At 58.5% G+C, this 16723-nt stretch overlaps 1 protein-coding gene and 1 long non-coding RNA gene across 4 annotated transcripts; one reads left to right on the top strand and one right to left on the bottom strand.

Annotated features, from left to right (window-relative positions):
* Positions 1-265: 265 nt before the first annotated feature.
* Positions 266-12951, bottom strand: ARHGEF37 (Rho guanine nucleotide exchange factor 37). 3 transcript variants are annotated; one of them, XM_083871432.1, is made up of 13 exons: positions 12908-12951; positions 9000-9203; positions 8521-8644; positions 7787-7934; positions 6885-7084; positions 6223-6353; positions 5308-5412; positions 4561-4671; positions 3591-3920; positions 2803-2931; positions 1924-2119; positions 1335-1507; positions 266-885 (listed from the first exon to the last, which is right to left on the bottom strand). In XM_083871432.1, exons 2-13 carry the CDS (start codon positions 9189-9191, stop codon positions 676-678), a joined length of 2049 nt encoding a protein of 682 aa, XP_083727558.1. In that variant the 5' UTR covers positions 9192-9203; positions 12908-12951; the 3' UTR covers positions 266-675. The 3 variants fall into 3 exon arrangements, with proteins under 3 accessions (XP_083727558.1, XP_083727557.1, XP_083727559.1); XM_083871431.1 differs by lacking the exon at positions 12908-12951 and adding an exon at positions 11374-11542; XM_083871433.1 differs by lacking the exon at positions 12908-12951 and adding an exon at positions 10179-10196.
* LOC310914918 lies at positions 10503-16251 on the top strand. The gene is made up of 3 exons (XR_014591119.1): positions 10503-10544; positions 15114-15172; positions 15950-16251. It is a non-coding gene; the product is annotated as an uncharacterized lncRNA (long non-coding RNA).
* Positions 16252-16723: the final 472 nt, after the last annotated feature.

The raw sequence follows: 16723 nt of genomic DNA, 5'->3' as shown, positions 1-16723 counted from the left end.
AGGTAGCCAAATTCCCAGGTGCCCAAATTCTCAGGTACCCAGTTTCTTAGGTACTCAGGTGCTCAGATAGCCAAATTCTGAGATGCCCAGTGCCCAGTTTCTCAGGTACCCAGGCAGCCAAATTCTCAAGTGCCCAGTGCCCACCTGCCCAGTGCCCAAGTGCCCTAAGTGCCCAAATTCTCAGGTGCTCAGGTGCCCAGACAGCCAAATTCTGAGGTGCCCAGTTTCTCAGGTACTCAGGTCCCCAGTGCCCAAGTGCCCAAAGTGCCCAAAGTGCCCACGCACCCAGGTGCTCAGTGCCCAGGTGTCCCAGTGCCCCATGCCTGGCTGAGGACCCCTCTGCAGTGCTGCACCTTTGCTGCTCAGTCCTGCTCTCACCAGGGACGACGCTGCCTCATCCCCCCCAGGACACATTTGCCACTTTCAGGGATTCCAGCCAACCCCTGGATATCTGCAGCCACCTGCCCTCACTCCCTGGTGCTGCTTTGCTTTGTGCCAACACCCACACGGGACCTGTCACCTCCTGTCACAAGGGCTCCTCCCAAGTGCCATCCTGGTGCCTACATCACCTGTCCCCCAGGTGCCTCCCACCACCTTCCCAGCCTTTCTCCAGCATCTCCTGTGAGGTGCCCTGGGCTGCTCCCATCCTGTGCCCTCGGTGCAGGCTGGCCACGCTCACACGGGCAGGCTCCAGCCTGCAGGCTCCTGCACGGGGACTGTCACCAGGTAGCTGGAGGGGACATAACCCCTCTGGCCGTTCACCTCCACCAGGCTCCACTCCGTGCTGCCCTTCTTGTCGTGGGGCTCCAGCACCAGCACGGGCTGCCCTGCCTGCAGGGACACCTCCTGCGGGCTCCTGGCTGCGAAGGAGAAGCCGGCCACCACCTGTGGGAGGCAGGGGAGGAAGGAGGGAGGAAACTCTTGCTGGAGCTGAGAGTCAAGGGGGAAAAGATGTGGCTGGAAGGAGGGAGGAAACTTGCTGGAGCTGGGAGTTAAGGAGGGAAGGATGTGGCTGGAAGGAGGGAGGAAACTCTTGCTGGAGCTGGGAGTCAAGGGGGAAAACTTGTGGCTGGAAGGAGGGAGGGAGCCCTTGCTGGAGCTGGGAGTCAAGGGGGAAAAGATGTGGCAGGACAGGCAATTCTGATAGGGCAGGACAGCACTGCCATGGATGGAGGGACTGGGGACACACCAAGGACAGCTCTCCTGCCCTGTCCACCCTGGTGCCAGCAAGGAGGACACCTGGAAAAGCAGGTCCACCTTCCCACCCACACAGGGACTAGCAGGGAGCTGGTGGGGTGGCTAGAAATGGCCCCAGGGATACCCCCCACTCTCACCTGGAACGTTGGGGTGAAGGTGGCCACCTGTGGCCTGGGAGCTTCAGGGAATTGAAAGGAATGTCTCCTTATCTCTGTGCCGGTGTCCAGGGTCAGCAGGTCCATCCCAGGCTGCTGCACTTGTGGGGGGCTGTAGGGCTGGAGCTTTGCAGCAGGAACAAACCCTCGTGGACCTGCAGGACAGGGACACACACAGCTCATGGGGCCCTGGCACATGCAGGACTGGCTGCAGGAGACAGGAATGATATTTTGGCTGTTGCCTGGCATGGCACATCAGCCCTGCTCCAACTCATCCATCACTAGGGGATATCCAGGAGAAATCCCAGCCAGAAAAAGAATTCCATACATTTCTGTGTGCATGGCTTCTCCTTCCCCAGCCATGACAAGTGGTCCCTTGGGGAATCAGTCAGGACACCTGAACCTTACCGCTGATGGCAAAGCTGAGCTGGCCCTGGGCTGAGCACAGCCTGGAAAGGAGCACCCAGGAGACCACAGGCTGCTGTTTTATCCAGGATAAGGAAATTATTCAGGTGGATCTGGTGGCAGGGTGAGGAGAGGCTGCCCACAGTGCCCACAGTGCCCACAGTACCTCCAGCATCCACCAGCCACCTGCTGGTGTTGCCCTTGGTGTCGCTGCTCTGCAGCAGAGCCACGATCTGTCCCCTCAGCAAGGTCAGGTCCAAGTCTCTGCTGCCACTGATGTTGCTGGTCACCTGGTAAAGCTTGTCTGGGCCGTGCTTGCTCACAAGGGACAGGACCTTCCTCTCCTCAGCAGGGGTCAGAGGCTGGGGAGACACAGGAGCATTCCATGAGACACACATGAGGCCCTCCAGGTACACCTTGCCCTCCTTTCTGCAGCATCACATCCCAGGTTTGTTGCCCTGCATTTTCTTGCTTTCAAGTGTTTGAATTTTTGCAGCCTGATTCTCACACTGTTTCATGTAAACTATATGTATTTTTAGAAATTATCTATGTGTTTTGTATAGTTCTTCTCTGAGAGGAGAACTTGACTGATGGTCAGAGTGACCAATGGGTCAGGAAGTTGTAGCCTTCTTGGGCCAATCCTGGCCTTCTGTAAAAAGTGTAGATAAGTTGATGGAGTCAGAAAAAAATGAAGAAGCTTTTCCATGTCTGACCTGCTGCTGCTTGCTGTCCCCTGTGTGGGTCTGCACCCACGTCACAACTTGTGACCCCTCTGAGTGAGGGGACCACACAGGTTCAGATGAAAAACTCCTTGTTCAACCCCCAGGTTTGGAGATGAGTGGCCAGAACCAGCAGAGCTGAGCTGTCTCATCCCTGGTTATCCCCAGACAGCTGCTCTCAGGGGCTTGGGGGAATTACTGTGACAAAATGCTGGGCCACATTCTGAGCCAGCCTCCCTAGGAAAGGCATTTTGTGCACTGGGAAGCCGCAGTCCCATCTCTCTCTTGATCCAGCTGGCCTGAGATGAGCCCTGCCCAGCCCCTACCTGTGTGCCAGGGCTCGGTGTGACGGTCTCAAAGGCCTGGCAGAAGGCACGGAGCTGAGCCCCCGACTGCTGCAGCGTGTCCTCCACCACCTTCCAGAAGCTGGGCAGGGGCATGTGGCCATGGGGCAGCTGTGGAGACACACTGGGGTCAGGGAGAGCTCTCCCTGAGAGGGGAAGAGCTCTGGGTAGGGGCAGAAGGGAGGCAGGAGGAAGAAAAGGGGTGAGTAAACAAGAGAACAGAGCTGAGCACTAAATTCACTTTGCACAGGGGATCAAAGGTGCTCCTCCCTGGCTTTGAGCTGCACCTTGTTCTCCTCCTGGTCCTGGCTCAGGCAGGGCTGTGCTCCACCCCAGGGCATTTGGCAGCCCTCACTCTCAGTGTTTACAAACATCAGGCTCAGAGTCCTGAGCAGTGAGCAGTTCTGGGAGACATCTCCCAGGGGATGGGGTTGGGGAAAGCTGTTCTCCAGGCCGAGGAAGGAGCTGCCTTTCCCCTCCCTGCCTTCCTGGCACGGGGCTCTCAGGAGCCCTGAGTTCACACTGATCTCTCAGACAGCTACACATCAATAAATTACCAGCAGTGTCCACAAACAGAAAGAAGGACAGTTTCTGACAGCGCAGACGAAAAAATTTGACTTTCCCCAGCCAGGAAGGAAGGAAGGGACATCCTTACAAATGTGTGTCTGCAAGGGCAGTTGGCCCACAGCAAACCCTGATGTCTGAGAGATCTCCCAAACCTGGAGAAGGCAATTCCAGCTCAGTTCCTGCTCCTGAGGGGTCCCACTCACCTGCTCCAGCTCCTTTTCTGCATAGTGCAGGGCCTGGGCAGCCAAGTCCAACTGCAGGGCACTGAAGGAGCGCAGGATCTGCCCCAGGAGCTGCAGGGCCACCTGGTTGAAGTGGGGGAGCTCGGCCACCAGCAGGTCATTGATGGCCAGGTAGGTGTTCATGGCTGCCTCCTCATCGTAGCTCACGCTGCCCATCTCGCTCTTCCTCTCCTGGATCTCCTCGTAGTCCAGCAGCTTGTCCAGGCGCTTCTTCACCAGCTGCTGGGGCCCCTCCAGCATGTCTGAGAGGCTGCAGAGGGGCTGCCACACCAGCCTGTCCACACGCTGCTTCTGCCAGGGGAGAGAGCCCCAAATGCCCCGTGAGGCCCCCAGACAGGAGGAGCTGCCAGCACAGGGATGGGGGGAAGAGGTTTGGGGGTCTTGGAGGGGCTGGTGGGGAATGGGACATCTTTCCCTGAGGACACATGGGATGCCAACCACCTCAAACCCTTTAGAGGGAGCAGTCATTCCTGACACAATTCCAAACTTGTGCTCCATGGGAACAGCAGGGCAGGACCCTCTCATGGCTCAGAGCAGTCTCAGCTGAGTCTCTCCCCATTTCTCTCCCCACACTCCTGCCCAGAGCCCATTTAAGGGCTCTCTGCCCCTACCCTGGGGTGTTCTGCTCTCCTCCTCACCCCCCTGGATGCACATCAGACAGACACTGCAGCTCATCCCAGCCCTGCATGGGCTCAGGAGCTCTGCTGATGTTGTCATATCTCTGTCCTTGCCCTCCCTTCTTCCCTGGAGCTGCTCCCTCACTTCATGTGTCAGAGATGGCAAGTGGATCCTGTAACTCACTCCTGGCTCTGCCTGCCAAGCTGGGCTCTGGGGGACTGTGAGGACACTGAGGAGCCCTCAGCTCCTGGCTGTGCCCTGGCAGAAGGAGGGAAAGCTGCAGGAGATGTGCAGGGAAGGAAGGAGCACTCACAAACTCTGGGAAAACGGTGCCCTGGAGGAGCTGCGAGAGGCGGCGCTGCTGCAGGGCAGGTCCCTCGTCCATCTGCAGGTCACACTGGTGTGGGGTGGGCAGCAGGAACGCCTGCAAGGGAGGAAGCATCACACTCCTTTCCTCCTCCCCAATAATCCTGTGTGGGCAGCCCTTGTCAATCTTTTCCTGCAGGGTCTTTCCAGCCCAGGAATTGCTGCTGAGCCTTCGGCCTCTTCCTGAGGTTTTCCTGATCAGGCTGTGTCTGGGGATTGCATGTTTTGCCAGAGCTCAGACTTTCATTTTCCCTCAGATGCCCCGAGGGATTTTCATGAGAAAATCATAGCAGCTGCTGACCCAGGTGATTTCAGAAGGGCAGTTTGTTGTCAGGGCTGATCTGGGGACATTTCTGCCTTACACACGTTATTAAAGTGAGAATTCCCAGGCTGAACAACACCCGGCCTTTTCAATCATTTAAGACCTTGAAATAATGCTAAGTTTAAAGACAGATTATTCTCAAATGACACCAGCTCAGACAGCATTGTCAAAGCCTCAGCTTTGCTTTAAACTCCCCTGGACCTGAGCAATCCTTGGATGTTGTGCAACTCCCTGACACAACAGCTCAGCTGCAAATCCCTGAACATCCCCAACAGCTCCTGGTTTCTACAGGGCTTGAGATCATTCCACAACCCCAAGGAACAGCTCCTGAAGGTGTGGGGCCAATCCCTGGCCAGTGGGTCAAGGTTTTACCTCTAAATGGCCCAGGTAGGATGCCACGTTCTCCTTCAGTGTGGCCACACTGGATGCCACACACTGGAACTTCTCTTCCAGGTCGTCATACTCCTTGTCCTCAGTCTGTAAGGGAAGAGGCAGCTTGTCACCAGCATGGGCAGGGCTGATGCTCATCATTGGGGCTGAAACAGCAGCCCTGGGGCTCACAGGGCTGGGACAGACCCTGGGGGTGCTCCATGACTCTGGAAAAGTGCAGGCAGCACCTTTCTTGGTGTAGTTGTGGGGCTGGGGAACACTGGGGTGTCTTTCTTTTCGCTGGGGGGATCCCAAGGATCCTGCAGGTCTTTTGGGAGCCAAAGTGTGTGGGCCTGATATTTCTGGGTCTGAGAGGTTTTTAGCCTGCTGGCAGCTGCTAACTTCTTCCCAAGGAAAAATTTCCCAAGAAAGTTTCTTCTCAAAACAATCCTGGCAAACAACTCTCCTTTCTCAAAACAATCTTTCTCCAGGTGGTGTTTTGCTGTTTCTCTGGTTTAACCAATGGGATTAGTGAGGTGTTGTTCCTACTCACCAACCATGTTAAGTCTGTATGGGAACACCTTATAAAAGGTACTAAGAATTAGACAATAAAATTGGACAATTCTTTCCCTACGCTCTTTGCCGTCTGAAATATTTGGAGTCTTTCTTTTGTGTCTCACAGTGACAAAAGTGCTGCCCTGCAATGCTCTGGGGTGTGGAATGAGGCATGTCCCACTGTTATCCCACTGATCCTTGGGATGATGGAGGGAGGACCAGGAAAGGAGCATCAGCCACCCCAGCCCACGCTGGCCCTGTACTCCCCATTCTGCACTTCAGGAGCAGCAAAACTCCTCAGAAAGGAGCCAAGGAGGGGCAGCAGGTGAGCCAAGGGTGAGGGCAGGGGGTGAGGCTGCCCACCTTGGCCACGATGCCAGCCTCGTGCAGGAGCAGGCGGCTGAGGCGAGTGGTTTTCTTGGCGATGGAGTGAGTGTTGAGCCGCGCCAGGCGGTCCCGCAGCGTCAGGTGCTCTGCCTTGTTGTACTTGGTGGCTGCCCCGGGGTGGCAGGACACGAAATAGGGAAAAAAAAATCAGAAGACGAAGGAATTGGGGGGGAATGCCAGAAAGGAATAGGGGGAGAAAAAGGTCAGAAAGAGGAGGCTTCGTGGCTGAGCAGGCAATGAAGGTGAGCAGAACAAGGGGCTGATCGACAGGATAAACCACATCAAAGAAGGAAAGGACTGTGAACATCAAAAACAAGGACAAGCTGAGCTCCCATCTGTGGGGAGCCTGATTTCTCCTATCCCAAGGGCAGGACTGTTATTCCCTGTTCCCCAGCCCCAGGAATGTGGACAGACTGGTTTTGTCCTCAGCCCCCCCGCCCCCCCCATGCCACCCTGCTCCTGCAGCCTTCGGGTCTTGCCCAGAGTGGCATTTACAGGAGCTGCCTGCACAGTCTGCAGCTCCACCAGGCGGGATTAAGTGGAGGGCAGGAGATCTTTGAAGTGATTTAAGTGTGAATTAGGGCCCAGGAGACCACTGGGGTTGGGCTGGGTGCTGTGTCCAGCCCCTGGGCACTCACCCACTTCCCGGCGCCGTTTGTACTCGTTGATGTTGGCATTGACCTGGGCCATGGCACGGGCTGCTGCCTCCAGGGCTGAGTGGGCACTGCTGCTGCTCGGGGTGTTCTCCAGGATCTTCCCCAGCAGCAGAGGGTATTTGGTGACCCTCTGCACAGGCATCACCAGGAAGAAGCTGAGGTCTGACGCTCCCGTGTGAGGCCTGATGGAGAGGGGAGTTGCTGTCTGTGCAGGGCTCCCTTCCTGCCCTGCTGCCCTCCACAGCCTCTCTGGGAGTGTTTTTTGGAAAAGAGCAGCCCAGATGTTGTGGGGAATTTCTGGCTGTGAATCCCAGCTGCTGGAGGATTCTGTCCCTGCCATCCCCGAGGACAGTGCCAGCCCTGGGTGGGTGTCCTGCCTCCTTGTCCAGCCCTGGGACACAGGATCTCCATGAGATATTGTGTCTATGAGCAGCAGGGAGGGAGGGTGTTGCCAGAGTGTCTCCCTTCCCACAGGGAAAGCATCTCTTTTTTGGGGGATCACATCACCTGTGTCCTAAGCAGCAAATCCCAGGAGCTCCTCCACTGCCACTCCTGCTTCTCCTGGCTCTGACAGTGTTTGTGACCCCCCCTGATAGTTCATGTCCCCCAAGGCCAGCCTGTGTCTCTCTGGGGATTGGGGAGGCAGCAGCTGTGGATGTCACCCATCCCTTATTTTGAGTTCCATCATTACAGATTACAAACCAAGGCTCCAGGACAGGCTGCCAGGGAAATGCCACCAGGAAACACCACAAAGGTGGCGGCCACGATGTGACACCCAGCCTGGTGACACAGATCCATGCAGGCAGCTTGTCCAGAGAGGAGAAGGGCAAAGCCAGGATGCCAAACAGGGACAGGGAGGTGGTGGCTCAGCAGCAGGGACCTACACGGTGGCATTGAGGGTGTCCAGGATCTCCTCCTGCAGCTGGGGGTCCCTGCGGTAGCTCTCCACCAGCTGCAGGGCGTGGTCGTAGCTGGCACAGTAGGTCTTGTAGACAGTCTCCATCTCCTCCTTGAACTCCTGGAACAGGGTGCCTGGGGAAGGAGAGTGGGGCTGGAGAGGAGGCTCCTGTCCCATGGGCTCAGAGAAGGCAGGGCTGTGGGCCTGATATTTCTGGGCCTGAGAGATTTTTAGCCTGCTGGCAGCTGGTAATTTATTCCCAATGAAAAATTTCTCAAGAAAGCTTCTTCTCAAAACAATCCTGGCAAACAACTCTCCTTTCTCAAAACAATCTTTCTCCAGGTGGTGTTTTGCTGTTTCTCTGGTTTAACCAATGGGATTAGAGAGGTGTTGTTCCTATTCACCAACCATGTTAAGTCTGTATGGGAACACCTTATAAAAGGTAACAAGAATTAGACAATAAAGCCTTTTTTTCTATGCTCTTTGCCTTCTGAAATATTTGGAGTCTCTCATCTTTCTTTCATGTCCTACAACAACACAGGGGTTTCTCCCCAGGCTGCTGGAAGGGCAGCAATGCCAAGTGTGCCAGGGCAGGGCTCTGCTAAGCTGGGCCTGGTGCTGTCCCCATCACTGGCTGGGCAGGAGCAGGAGGTGTCAGGGCAGGGGGCTGGGCTGGCACAGCCCCCCACATGGGTGGGCAGGGGGCACTGCACCACTTACTGATGCAGAGCAGCTGCTCCTCCCCCAGGCCAGCCGTGGCCTCCAGACCCTTCAGAAACCTCCTGGAGACATGCAGGATGTCGTCGGTGTTAGAGAAGAGTCCTTCCAGGTCCAGCCCAGGCAGCTGAAGGGAACAAAGATGCCCCAGGCTGAGCCAGATAGATCAGGGGTTTTAGAGGCATTCCTGCTGACCTCCTGTCCGCCCCATGGGACACTCCAGGAGCTGGAGTGATGCTCTGCTTCAGGAGGCTTTGGGAATGCTGAGACCTGTCTGGGCTCCCCAGTAGGACAGGGTTAAAGTCAGTTAAAGTGGCTGTACTGGGTCAGACCCAATGTACATCCAACCCCAGACCTTGGCTGGTGAAGGGGGAGCACAGGAAGGTGGCAGGAGCACCTGCAGTGATTTGGGGCATGTCAGAACTCTGGAGAGATTCACCCTGCAGTCCCAGCCCCGGGCAGGGGGAGGTGCCCCGTGTCACCTGTTTGTCCTGGAGGTGTGCCCGGATGTCTGACACACACAGCTGGATGTTGTGCACGTAGCTGGCCTCGGTGGTGATGAGCTCCTCCACGGCCAGGCGCTGGTTCAGCTCCATCCTGTCACAGGGCATCACCTCGTACACGGCCTCCCCAGCCTCAGCTGCATCCTCAGGGTCAGGCTCTGCACTCGCCATCTCAGCAGGGCTCTGCAGGGGTGGCAAAGGCAGCTCTGGGACTGCTGCTCTGGTGCCCAACCCACCCCAGTGCCCATCCTCCCTCCCCAGTACCTGGGGCACCCCACAGCACATCCCCAACAGGGGACACTCAACCCATCTGCATTTATGAGCACATTCCAAACCCCAGAAGTGCTGCCAGGCAGGAGCAGGCTGGCTGCAGACACCCACGTGTGGCAGGCAGGGACTTGCCACACAGATGTGCCCACATTCCTGCACCCAGGGGTGCAGGCAAAGGGGTCCCCAGGTGCCACCAGGGGCCTGGCAGCTGCCACCCAACACTGGGACAGTGTAGGGACCTGTCCCCATGGGCAGAGCAGGGTTTGCCACCTCCTCTGCAGCTCCTCGCTGCCAGGGCCAGTTGTTCCCTCCCTGCCTTGGCTGTCGGCGCCTGGCACCTCGCCTGGCATTCAAGGGTCCTGCTCAAAATACAAAGAGCAACTCTGCAGTGCTGAAACAAGAGATGTTTCTGTGACAGCAAGAGCTGCTTTAAAAGCCACTGGGACGAGGGGAGAAGTGGGCAGAGCTGCTGCTGCCTCTGGTAAACAATGCCAGGGCCCTGCGTGGCACAGCACACACACACTCCCTTCTCCTCTCTGCCGTGGAAAATCCCAGCTGATTCCTGATGTTTTTTTTCCCAGGAAACACACCGTGCTTTAACTGATACCAGGGAGGATGAGCAGCATCACAGGCCCTTGCAGGAAGGCCTTGAGAGAGGCAGGTGTGGCACAGCCCACGCGGGCACAGCTGGGCTGGATTCAGCCCCTGACTGGCTCAGGAATGCTGCCAGGCCTCCTCCCTGCCTGCCTGTGGAGGAGGAGGAGAGGAGCAAAGGCAAGGCAGAAGTGGCCTGGCAGGATAAAAACCAGCTGGCACAAGCAGCAGCAGCACAGACTTTGCCCTGCCCTACCTGCCCTGCTCCACAACCAGACTGTAACAGGTGCCCACCCTGGAAGCTGCAGCCCCTTTTCCCTGTTCAGATCCAGCAAACAAGTGGCTGATGCAGCTGCGAGAGGTGGGCAGGGCCAGTGTCCCCTCCTGTGCTGGAAGAGGGCTGGGCTTGGCACAGCAGCACAGTGAGATGGCATCAGACCTTTACCTGCCCAACAGGGGTGTGTCATCCCTCCCTCTGGGGTTTGCCTGCTTCCCCTGCCTGTGCAATGGCATTGGCTGCCATGGGACATGGGGAGGAGACTTTTCTGCACCTTTCTAGGTGTTTCCGAGCTGTCCAGACAGAAGGATTCCCGCCGAGGGCTGTTGAACAAACCCAATATCCTCTGCCTGGGGTGGCAGCAAAACCCCAAATCAGTGCAGGCAGTGAGACACCCCCTGAGCCCTGGGGGGGTGCCAATATTGGGGTGTCCCTGGTCCCTGCAGCGGCATCCCCCGAGCACTGAGCCGCTCTGGGGAGTTTCCCCAGCCTGTGGAAATTTCATTTCTCCCCCTGACCCCCCTGGCCGGGGACTTCAGCGGGACAAGGGGACGGTGCAAAAGCGAAGCGCAGCATTTCTGGCAGCGTGGGAGCCGGCAGACAGCGCAGGAGCAGGTTTCGTTTTCCCAGCCCCCTCCTGCCGGGCAGCTTCCCGCATTGGAGCTGTCACTGCTGCCTCGGCGGCTGCCAGCATCCCTGTCCTAAGGGGGGCTCCGGGTATCCCTGACCCTAAAGGGGTTCCGGGCATCCCTGACCCTACGGGGGGCTCGGGGCATCCGTCTCTCCAAGAGGGACTCCAGAAATCCCTGCCCTAAGGGGGGATTCTGAGCATCCCTCTCTCCAAGGGGGGCTCCGGGTATCCTTCTCTCCAAGGGGGACTCCAGAAATCCCTGTCTCTCAGGGGGACTCCGGGCATCCCTCTCTCCAAGGGGGACTCTGGGCATCCCCCTCTCCAAGGGGGGCTTCGGGCACCCCTGTCCCCAAGGAGGACCCCGCACATCTCTCTGTCCAAGGGGGGCTCTGGGCATCCCTCTCTCCAAGAGGGACCCCGCACATCCCTGTCCATAACGCCGACACCAGCCCGGCCCTCCCCGCGCACGGGGGTCTCCGGCTGCGGCCCCGCATCTCCCACCGCTCCCAGGAGCCTCACCCCCTCTCCTGAACCAGCCCAGCTTCACCTCCACCCCCCAAAACCCCCGTCCCGGCTCTGACCTGCGCGGCGGGCGGGGTGGCGCAGCTCTGTGTCTCCCGCGGGCGGTGACACCGGGCGGGGGATGATCCCGGGCAGGGGATGATCCCAAACAGGGCGATGATCCCAGACAGGGGGATGATCCCAAACACGGCCGGTCCCGCCCAGGGGGGCCCCGGTCCCGCAGTCCCGGCCCCGGCGGCCGCAGCCGCTCGGTGACAGCGGAGCGGGGCGGTCCCTGCGCACGGCCGGGCCCGGCGGGCGGGGGAGGCTCGGCTGGCACCGCCCGGTACCGGCTGGACCCGAGCGCGCCGCCCCCGCCGCCACCGCCACCGGCACCGGCACCGGGACGGGTCCTGTCAGACACCACAGCCCGTCTGGATCGGCCCCCGGAGCTGCCGCTCCTGTGAGCGCTGTACGGACAACACACGGGGGGCTGAGCCGGGAGGAGGGAGGGGACACACCGGGAGAGCAGGACAGGGGACACACCGGGAGGGGACACACCGGGAGGACAGGACAGGGGACACACCGGGAGGGGACACACCGGGAGGGGACACACCGGGAGGACAGGACAGGGGACACACCGGGAGGGGACACACCGGGAGGGGACACACCGGGAGGGGACACACCAGGAGAGCAGGGGACACACCGGGAGGACAGGACAGGGGACACACCGGGAGAGCAGGGGACACACCGGGGGAGCAGGGGACACACCGGGGGAGCAGGGGATACACCGGGAGGACAGGACAGGGGACACACCGGGAGAGCAGGGGACACACCGGGAGGACAGGACAGGGGACACACCGGGAGGACAGAGAACGCAACGGGAGAGCAGAGGGCGCACCAGGAGGACAGGGGATATACTGGGATATCAGAGACACACCAGGAGGGCACAGGACGCACCGGGAGGGGACACACCAGGAGAGTAGGGGACACACCGGGAGGGGACGCACCGGCAGGGCAGGGGACACACCGGGAGGGGACACACCGGGAGGACAGAGGACACACCGGGAGGGGACACACCGGGAGAGCAGGGGACACACCGGGAGGGGACGCACCGGCAGGGCAGGGGACACACTGGGAGGGGACACACCGGGAGAGCAGGGGACACACCGGGAGGGGACACACCGGGAGAGCAGGGGACACACTGGGAGGACAGGGACACACCGGGAGGGGACACACCGGGAGGACAGAGGACACACCAGGAGGACAGAGGACACACGAGGAGGACAGAGGACACACCAGCAGGGCAGGGGACACACTAGGAGAGCAGAGGACGCACCAGGAGGACAAAGGACACAGTGGGAGAACGTAGGACACGCCGCCTGGCCCCTGCCACCAATAACAGGGCCAGGTCCCCCAGTCCCCCAGGCACTGCTGTGGCTCCGATCACAGCCCCAGGGCTGCCCTGGTGGTCCCAAACCCACCCACACACCCACCGTGTCCCCGGCACTGCTGTGGCTCTGATCACAGCCCCAGGGCTGCCCTGGTGGTCCCAAACCCACCCACACACCCACCGTGTCCCCGGCACTGCCCCCCTGCCCTGCCGTGCCTCACCAGCTGCTCAGCCTCGGGAAAAGGGGCAGAGAAAACAGAAATGAAAATATAACCGAGGAAGCAGTTGCCAAGATTAGGGCATGGGGAACCAGCGACTACTTGGCATGAAGTTGGGGGTTTTTTTCAGCTTGGTGAGGTGTTTGTGTCCTTATAAACAAGGTATTGAGAAGAGAGAGGCTGGAGAGGTTGTTGTGCCCTTGTCCTGACCACAGGGAGGGGATGGCAGCACCGGGTTTTTTCCAGGCTGACCCACAGTGTGCAGAAAGTGTCACTGTGAAAAGGACTCTTGAGTTTTTCAGTGACTCACACAGGACAAGGCAGTGTCTGTGACTGGATCCAAAACTCCTCATGGGCCAGGACAAGCTCTGTGGCACTTCCAGCCATTCCCTCTGGGTTCCTTTGTGGGATCTTTTCTGATAAAGGTTGGACAGGATCCCACATGCACCTGCTCCTCTGGCTCCCAGCCAGTGCTGGTGCCACAAAGGCCATCCTGTTCCCCCTGCCTGCACCCCATCCTGCCCACGGAGAGGTTGGGGGCAGATCTTGGGGCCCCAAGTGAAGACCTTGACACTGGCTGGGGTAAAGCCCCCCCAGGGAGGGTCTGTGCCACATGGGCTCAGGCAGTGGCGTTGTCACAGGAGGGCAGTGAGGCCTTGGGCACACAGATGTCCTTCCTCCCTTGCAGGTGGCCACAGTCCTTGCCCAGGGGATTTTTGAGGCAGCACAAGTTCCTTTGGGCTGGCATTGCTCTGGTGCCAGGGGTTCTCAGCTCCATCCTTGAGCAGGAACTCTTACTGCTGTACCCAACAAATCCACCAGGACACATCACAGCTGCTTTGCTCCCATCAGCACATTGTGGGTGATGCAGGACAGGAACCACGAGGGAATCCCGGCAGGGCAGGGCTCCCTCCTCCTCCATCATCATCATCATCATCATCATCATCATCATCCTCATCATCATCATCATCCCAGCGGGCAGGACCAACCCTCCAGCCCCTCCCTGGCCAGCTCACACTGCGAGTGTTCCCTCAGACATATTTCCCATTCCAGTCCGGTTTTTCAGAGCTTGGATAGCCTGGCTCCGGCCAGTTCCTTGCAGGATGGGCTTGTCCTCCTTCCTGACAGCTCCTTCCTCTCAGCACAAGCTGTTTCCTTCCTGCCCTGCTGCTGGCATCACACACCTCCCGAGCAGCCCTGGGCTCTGCCAGCCTCACCTGGGCGGCTCAGGGAGCTCCAGGAGCAGTGTGACAGCTCTGTCACCGCTCCAGGGCTCCCCGGGAGGAGTGACAGTGGGCTGGCTGCCCTGGCCAGGCTCTCCTTACAGCAGGAAAACAAACAGGCGCCGGCTGGTCCAGCACAAGTGTTTGTGTGCCGGGGTTGTGCTCGGGTGAAGCCAAAGCAGGGTGGGCTGTGCCCCTGGCACCCAGCTGGGTGTGATCCCACCCTGCCAACACAAACCTGCCTGGCTGTGGCAGGGAGTGGGATCTTCCTATGGGACCCTGCAGGGAGGCAGGACTGGCTTCTCCTGCAGCAGAGCCGGCTTTGTGCAACCCCATTGCAAAACTGCAATTTTGCACCACCTGCACTGCACTGCCCAGCCCTCTCCACACCCCCTGCCAGGGCAGCCCTTCTCTGGCAGTGTTTAAGAAAAAATCCCAACCCCATGGGGCTGGTGGGACTCGATCCCCTTGTGTGATGAGCACAGCCTCGGTCCAGGGGCTGGAGAAGCACCTGATGGTGGTTCTGTGTTCTGGCTCGAAACAGGACGTGGTGAAAGCCTCAGGGAGAAGGAGGTGGATGTGAAGCAGGAACATCTGGCTGGTGCAGGCAGAAGGCATCACCTCACCCTGTGAAAGGGTTATTTCCATCCCACACCTCACCCTGACCTCGCTGCCTCCTCCAAAGCCTTTTGCTGTTTTGCCTTTTCCCGGCTCCTCCAAACATCAACGCTCAGGATATGGGGATGAAAGCTAAAGCCATCAGGGGGCTCTCTGGGAACGCTCCAGACAAGCTTTGAGTTAAACAGGGCTTGCTCAGAAAATAAACACAGCTCCCAGCCATGCCAAGCACCACAGTTCAGGCTCTGCCTAATAACAGCAGGAGGGAGGGGGTTTGTCTCCCAGCAGCAGCTTTGTACAGGAAAGTTACATTTCCTCTATTTAATCTCATCCATTCTTACTGTTCTTTGGGTTTCTTTCCCGTCTAGAAAGGCCCTGGAAAGGAAAACACGGGGAGAAAAACAGCAGCTCAAGAATGTGCTCCCAGGTGCGTCCTAATCACAAAAACTTCCTCCCACACAACAGGGCTTGGAAGTGGACTTTGCCTGCAGCCCCAGTGCCTGTGTGTGCTGTGCAGCTCCAGCCAGTGGAAAGGAGGAAAAAAGCCTGTGAAATTAAAGGTTTGCATCCTGCTGTGCTTGCCACCAGCATGAGCAGCTCATGAAAAACCACAGGGATGCCATTCCTTCCTTTTTTTCCTTCCCTTCCCAGCGAATGTGCTTAAGAGGGAAGGAGGGCTGTGCCTTCCTGCTTGGGATAATCCCATCCAGGTACTCGGCCAGGGCTCCCAGGCAGGTGGAAATGGAGCTGCAGGCTCCAGCCACATGCCTGCACCACGAGGCAGAGCAGAGCCTAAAAATAAGCAGATAGGATTTGATCTAGGCAGAATAAATGAAGAGTCAGCTCTATATTTCCAAGAGGGTTATTTATGGGCCTTGCAGAGGCTTCCTTCATGGAGGAGGCTTCAGCCCCTCTTGGCCTCTCTGAGGCTGCAGCAGCACAAACCTCCTGGATCCATGTTTTTTGTGGTTGAAGCTTCACATCCACCAGGCTCTGTGGTCCTTCTCTCTCCCCTCTGCTGCCCTGCCTTGCTTTTCCTGCCCCAAAATCTCCATTTCTTTCCCAGGGCTTGGTGACCCCAGGCCTTTCACCCAATTGTCACAAATCCCTGTATCCAGCTGAGCCAGCTGGTGGTGACAACAGCTCGAGGAGAAAGCCAGTGAGGGCACTGAATTCTGAGATATTCCTATTTCTGCCCTGACAGAGGATCCTGCTCTCTCAGGACCAGCATGGAGAATGCAGAGGTGTGCACAATCCATGGGCAGCTGAGCTGGAATGCAGACAGAGGTGTCTGCAGCATCCTGCAGCTCTGGGAGGAAGGACAGATGTCTCCAGCCCCAGACAGGGCCACCCACACCCTGTCACAGTGACAGTGACAACATTTCTTGCCCAAAGGGGGACCCCCCTGAGCACCTTCTGCCTGCAGCAAGGAGGTAACATGAGACATAAGAAAAGTAAGAAGAGTTCAGAAAATTCTGGTGGTTTCTGCTGCTTACTCATTTCCACTGCTCCAGTCCCCATCTCCCCCCTGCCTGACTTTGTGGGATTTCTGCTCCTGCCGCGTCATCACCACCACCCACCCCTGGAGCTGGAACTCCATGTGAGCTCCTCCTCCTCCTCCTCCTCCCTGTGGGCACCCCGGGCACCCCCTGCCCACGGCCACCCCTGGGTGCTGCTGCTCCCCTGAGCAAGGTGAGGGTGTGAGAGACCAAGGGGAGGAGCATCCCTTCTAAAGTCACCTTCTCCTTTGGGATCAGCCACCTCTGGAGACCCAGCAGCTCCTCCAGGCAAATCCCTGCAGCAGTGGCTGTTCTGGAGCTGCTGCCTGTGCAGGAGGAGCTGCAGGAGCTGACTTTTCTTGCTTCAGAGACAAATGAGGGGTGGCACAGAGGCGAGAGCCCCTTCAAGCTGCAGAGCCAGTCCCTGCACAATCTCCCCATCCCTTTATTTTCCACTGACTCACCCAGGAACGCCTGTG

This window comes from Zosterops lateralis (genome assembly GCF_965231275.1).
Source record: "Zosterops lateralis genome assembly, chromosome: 14".
NCBI classification, from domain to species: domain Eukaryota; kingdom Metazoa; phylum Chordata; class Aves; order Passeriformes; family Zosteropidae; genus Zosterops; species Zosterops lateralis.
Note: the sequence above shows the minus strand (reverse complement) of the source record. Positions and strands in the feature narration are given on the sequence as shown.